This window comes from Geospiza fortis, unplaced genomic scaffold, assembly GCF_000277835.1.
Source record: "Geospiza fortis unplaced genomic scaffold, GeoFor_1.0 scaffold1319, whole genome shotgun sequence".
In the NCBI taxonomy this organism is placed as follows: Eukaryota; Metazoa; Chordata; class Aves; order Passeriformes; family Thraupidae; genus Geospiza; species Geospiza fortis.
Window position 1 is genome coordinate 26,525 of NW_005054770.1, and position 6,328 is coordinate 32,852.

The window sequence follows — 6,328 nt, forward strand, 5'->3', positions numbered from 1 at the left end:
AGGAAGATGGGAGGGGACAACTTTTGCAACCGGTGGTGGATTGTTGATGCCCCGAAAATGTCAATGTCGCCATCACTGAGGTTGATCCCAAAGCAGCTTGCTGGAGCACGCGTTAATCCAGGTTTTATCAGGGCAATGTGAAATCAGCTCCCTTCACTCCAAACTCTCTGCTCTTCCTGGGTCAGTTTCACTGTGTAATCCCCAAATCTCTCAGGATTTGTTTTTCCAAGTGTGGTTTTGGAAGTTTGGTGTTGACACCCCGTGGGGGAACAACCAGCGAACCACAAATCATAAAACATAAAGCCAGACCCAAACCAAGAGGGTTTTTCCCCCAAAAAATGATAATTTTACTTTTTTCCAATCCAGCTGGTGGATTTTCTTAAATGGTGATATGCTCCAAGACAAAAAAAAAATCAAGAAAAACCTTCAATCCCTCAGTTTTTCTTAGAAGTAAACATCCCAAAGGTGTTTGTCACCCAATTTTAACCAAGACAGCACAGTGACACCTATTGGGAAGGAGTCAAGAAGCCACCAAGGACCCCAAAAACATCCTCTGACTCGTAAGATTGCATCATTCCATCGTGAGCCTCCCCACCCTGGGGGATGTACCACCTGAACCTGAACACATATAATCTCGTAATGTAATGACTTGGGACACCGAGTCATTCATAAAACTGCAAACATCCCTTCAACAGCCCTGAAACTGCTGCTTAACCAGACTGTGACCACCACCCTGCCTCAAAGGGGCCAGGCTGTGCTCTGACTCTGTGGTTTTAAGCCGATTTTCTGTATTCGTTGCATTTATTGTGATTTTTCTATTAAATTGTAACTATGACTTAAAATCTCTCACAAGGGATTTGTGTGGGGCTGGTTTGCCCCCGCTGGTTTGCCCTTCAAACCAGCACAACCAGGAGCATGGCACTGGGGATCCTGCAGAAACCACAAAAATACCACCACAAACCACCAAAAACCAAAATTCTGGGCAAAACCCACATCGTGGCATTGGGAATCCTGCAGGAACCACAAAAATACCGCCAAAAACAACCAAAAAAAACAAAATTCTGGGCAAAACCCTCCAAAATGCTCCCTAAATTTTTTTGACCGAAAGTTCCATCATCCTGAGATGTTTTATGATCATATTTAGTGAAACCTCACAGTGTTGTGGTGATTGAGCAGGATGAAATATGGTGAGAGCCCCAGGCAGGAGCTCTCGGTCCAAGAATGGAGAGAGTTTATGGTGCTTTGGCAAGTCCAAGGTCTCCGTTCTGGGAAAATACTGGTCTCATTTCTAGGAAAAATACCCAGTTTTTGCCGTTTCAGTGAAGTTCTGGATGATCTTTAAGGTCTGCTTTGCACCCAAACAATTCTTCATTTCCTCTGCCATAATGGAGGCAAGATCAAGCCAAAATTTTCAACACCAAAGAGCATCCAGTAGATGAATTTTCACCCCTGAAATCATATTTTGAAGATCTCCCGGGTTCAGAAAGATGTCCCTGATGATTGAACAGATTTCAGCGGTCTTTGTGCAATACCAGGAAAAAAAAACCCCAGACATGATTGTTCCCTTCTGGGAAATTGCTGCCTCTGGAGGAGCAGGGTGCGGTCACCGTGTCGAGTAAACATGGTACACCCCAAAACTTGCAGTGGACAGCTGACTTTGCTCCAGTGAGTAAAGGGGGAGAAAAAAAAAAAAAAAAAAAAAAAACCCCAAAAAAAAAAAAAAAAAAAACCCAGGAGAAGAAACTGACTCCGCTCAATTTCTGGTTCTCCTTCTGATGACAAACCACACTTCGCTCCCTTCCGGGCTGCACTGATTGGCAGAGGGTTTTTGAAGCACCAGATTTCATTTTTTTTTTTTTTTTCTCTCTTAAGCTGGGGTATAAAATGAATTGCAATCTCAGCAGAGGTTTCGTCTTCCTCCTGGAGCGATGACTGGGACTGGTGAGTGATTCCTCCCCTTGAATCCTGAGATCTCAGTGGGCTTTTTCCTGGATTTCTTTCATCTTTGCTGTCTGGGTTTGGTGCTTGGGTTCCATCTCTTTGCCAGGTCTCCCTTTTTCCAGCTGGGCTGTTCCATGGCCACCTGGAGGTCCAGGCACCTTCCCAAAGAAAATCTCCTTTTGGGAAGGTGGGGATTCTCCACATCTTCCCAAAGAAAACTACCTGATGGAAGGTGGAGATTCTCCACATCTTCCCAAAGAAAACTACCTGATGGAAGGTGGAGATTCTCCACATCTTCCCAAAGAAAAGCACCTGATGGAGGTGACACCTCCAAGAGCTGGTCCCAGGATATTTGCTCTGATCTCCAAACAGGATGTCCCAAATGGTCCACAGGTTTTTTCCCAGGTCAATCCAACCTTATCCTACTGTTAACAGTAGTCGGTGTCTTGATCAGCTCAAGGGGCTGTTGAAACACCTGCCTCAGATGTTGGATGATAAAGGCTCCAAGGTGGATTCCTGACAGATCCGCCCCAGTTCTGGGGCTACTCCAGAAAAATAAAAAAACAAACCACAATTTCCAGGCGTTTTCAAGCAGTAAAAATTACCCAAAGTAGGGTTTCCAAAGCTTCTTTTGTTTTTCCCTGGAAGAAGATTGGCAGCACTCAGGAGAAGGAAAAGAAAATGAAAGTTGCTCTTTATTATTTTGAAAAACAGAAACCAAAACTAGGAAAATCCCAAGGCAGGGGGGAGAGGGGGAACGGGTGACAGGAGGGGACAGAGTTTGGTTCTCAGCCCAAATTTTCTTCCACTGTGAAAATGTTAAATAACCTTGTGTCTGTTCTGGTGGAAATGGTCATTTTGGGTCTGCTTGCTGCTCCCTGTGGGCATCTCAAAGACACAATAATTTTAAAGGAGAGGATTTTAAATTGGGAGGGATTTTTAAAAGGAGGGGATTTTAAAGGAGAGTAAAATTCTCTTCTCTAAAATGAAGTAGAAAAATTTTAATTAGGGAATTTTAAAGAAGATAAATCCCATCTCTCTTCATCCGTCCAATTCATCCACCTTTCTGTGAAATTTTGTCTCCAGCTCTCCTGTCTGTGCAAGTCTCCATCAGATCCATCTGCCCAATCCTGTCTTTTCCCTCCACCCTTCACATAAAAGCTCCCCAAATTACCCAGGTGTGGGAAAGGTCACCGGGAACAACGAGGTGCCTCGGTTCTTTGCACGAGTGACACTAATTACTGTTCTTGAAACTTTGGGGCTTATTCTAAGATGAGAGTCATTCTGGGAACTCACCACAACAGCTGTACGAACAGAACATGAATTTGGAGAACCAAAAAATCATCTATGGGCCGATTTCTCTTAGAAGATGGGAATTACCCTCACTGACACCTCCTGACACCTTCCACGGTGGACCTGCTCCAGCCAGGAGTTTCACAACCACCCCAGTTCCTCTTTTTAGGTCTTGGGTGCCAACAAAGTTTGTGCCAACGCCGCGTTGTTGCCTTCCCTCCCCTTCTTCCCTCCCCAGCCGTTTTCCAGATCCTCCTGCTGGCGGGTCTGCTGAGCGCCCAGCGCTTCCCGTGCTTTCCCGAGTATTGTCTCCACGACCAGGACTACGAGGAGCTGCTGCAGATTGTCCGCGATGGGCTGGAGCCCGCTCGTTTTCCTCCTCTACGAGCCTTCCAGGGAAAAGGAAATGCGGTGGTTCAACCACTGAAGGAAGGGAAGATTTGTCTCCAGTAATTTCCCCTGATATTCGTTCCTGCTAATCAAACGAGTCCTTTGCGATCTGTCTTTAGGGCAGCGGGAATTCCAGGGGTTTCCAAACCATCCCACGGCACCCATGAGTCTCAGAAAGGGTTTGCAAGGCACATGGGGACAGATTGGTGCTGCTTTCAGAGCCCCAAAATCCTGAACCACCACAAACACCTTCTTACCAGAGCTGGTGTCCAAATGCAACCCAGGAATCAGGAAATGAGAAACTGCCCTGTAGGCAGAGGTGTCTTGGCCAACAGAGAAGAGTTTGGATCTACAGGTGCTTCATTTGCCACCTGAAGGGGATTTGTCCCACCCTCTGGACCTCGTTTTGGGGGTGTTTCACTTCAAACAAGCCATTTCCCAAACACTTCCAACCTCCACCCAATTTTTTCTAGGTCACCATTCTGGAAAGGAGCAGCTGGGTCGGGGGGCGGATCCGGACGTACCGGCCCGAGGGACAGGACTGGTACGTGGAGCTGGGAGCCATGCGCCTGCCAGGCAAGCACAGGTGAGGGCGTGTCCACCCCCGTGGCCAGGTGAGGGCCCAGCCCAGTCTGGGGGGCAGATCATCCCCAGTGCTTCCCTGGGGTCCAGGATTTGTGCCAAGGGGACAAATGCTTTGGGGGCAGAGCTGGGGGGTTGGTGGTTGGCTCTTGGCGCCATCACTCTGCCCTTTGTCCAGGCTGGTCCGTGAATTCATCCGCCAGTTCAACCTGAAGCTGAACCCTTTCATCCAGAGCGACAACAACACCTGGTACTTCCTGAAGGGAGCTCGGGTCAGGGCTGAGGAGGTGAACAGGAACCCCGACGTCCTGAATTACACCGTGAAGCCGTCGGAGAGGGGCAAGAGCCCCGTCCAGCTCTACCGGGAGGTCCTGAGCAAGGTACAAGGCTTTCCCGTGGTGTCCCCTCACCTGAACAATGAGATGAGTTGGAGAAAACTTGGCCATAAATTGGAGAAAACTTGGCCACAGACTGGGGAAGAACAGGATCCTTTTGGGGTCAAAAGCAGAGAGGCTCATTCAGAAACAAGGACAGGCGGTTGCAAAACCCATCTTTGCGTATAAGAAATCCCTTGGAAGGAGTCCACCAGGAATTAGATGAGCAGAAAATGCCACACCGAGGCACAGCTGCTTGAAACTTGATGTCCAGAAGCTGCAGGGGTTACCAAACCCTGAAATCCTGAGAGAATTTTGGGCAGCACTTTTGGAAATGGATCTTTTTCCAGTGAATACATCAATGTTTCTTCTCCAGGCTTTTAAGAAGTTCCAGACCACCGACTGCAGGAAGTATCTGGCTCAACACGACTCCTTCTCCACCAAGGTAATGGGCTTGGGCTCGAGGGCAAATTTAATACCATCTCTTGATAATTAACCTGCTCTCCCTGCTTTGTGTCACTCTAATCCCACCCTCTGTCACCTTTTGGATGCTTTTCCCTAATAAATGATCCCTTCTACTTAAAAAAGGCTGAGGAAGGGGCCAGCACAGCTCCAGTGTAGCCCTAGGTGAGGTAAGAACCTCAGGACGTGTCTCTCTCTCCTCCTGGGGTCTCCAGGAATATTTGACCAAGGTCGGGGGGCTGAGCCGAGGAGCTGTTGAGATGATCGGTGACTTGTTGAACGAGGACTCGGGGTTTTACCTCTCCTTCCTCGCCTCCCTGTGGGACTTTGACATCTTCTCTGAAGAGAGGTGAGTGCTGTCCCTTCAGCCGAACCCCATCCCCACAGCAGAAAACATCAGAGTGATCCCAAACAGGAGCTGCTGGCGGCTCGATGCGACCCCCAAGCTCCGCTGGCGTCTGCAGAGGAGCTCAGGTTTTTATTTTTACACTCCCTAAACCTCAGCGTCCTTCCCACACCTCCCGCTTCTCCTCCCCTTCCAGTTTCGATGAAATCACCGGAGGGTTTGACCAGCTGCCCAAAGCCTTCCACAAGGCTCTGCCCAACGTCATCCGCTTCAACTGCACCGTGGAGAAGATCATGAGGAAGGGCGACAAAGTCCGAGTGTTCTACCGCGCTCCGGACACGCTGTCCCCCACCATCATCACTGCGGATTACGTCCTTGTCACTTCCAGCGCCAAAGCCACCAGGCACATCCAGTTCCTGCCGCCACTGTCCCCCACCAAGGCCCATGCCCTGCGCTCCATCAACTACGCCAGCAGCACCAAAATCATCCTGGCGTGCTCCGAGAGGTTCTGGGAGAAAGACGGGATCCGCGGGGGGTGCTCGGTCACCGACCGCCCCTCCCGCTTCATCTACTACCCCAGCCACAACTTCTCCAGCGGCGTGGGCGTCATCCTGGCCTCCTACACCTGGAACAACGACGCCGAGTTCTTCCTGCCCCTCACCGATGAGAAGTGCCTGGATGTGGTGCTGCAAGACCTGGCGGACATCCACCAGGTGAGCAAGGAGTACCTGCAGTACACCTGCGACCAGCACGTGATCCAGAAGTGGCAGCTGGACCAGCACGCCCTGGGCGCCTTCGCTGCCTTCACGCCGTACCAGTTCGTGGATTACTCGCAGGCCCTGTTCGCCCACGAGGGCCGGGTGCACTTTGCCGGGGAGCACGCGGCACAGCCGCACGCCTGGATCGACACGGCCATGAAATCGGCCGTCAGGGCCCGCAG

The 6,328-nt window shown here is 49.9% G+C and overlaps 1 protein-coding gene across 1 annotated transcript in view; it reads left to right on the forward strand.

Moving 5' to 3' along the window:
- Positions 1-1,889: 1,889 nt before the first annotated feature.
- IL4I1 (interleukin 4 induced 1) overlaps positions 1,890-6,328 on the forward strand; it is an 8,663-nt gene continuing 4,224 nt past the window's right edge. The window contains exons 1-7 of the mRNA XM_014311384.2: positions 1,890-1,941; positions 3,473-3,645; positions 4,098-4,210; positions 4,385-4,586; positions 4,957-5,025; positions 5,258-5,391; positions 5,585-6,320. Of these exons, the coding sequence (XP_014166859.1) occupies positions 1,929-1,941; positions 3,473-3,645; positions 4,098-4,210; positions 4,385-4,586; positions 4,957-5,025; positions 5,258-5,391; positions 5,585-6,320 (1,440 nt within the window). The 5' untranslated portion in view covers positions 1,890-1,928. The remainder of the gene's footprint in view (positions 1,942-3,472; positions 3,646-4,097; positions 4,211-4,384; positions 4,587-4,956; positions 5,026-5,257; positions 5,392-5,584; positions 6,321-6,328) is intronic.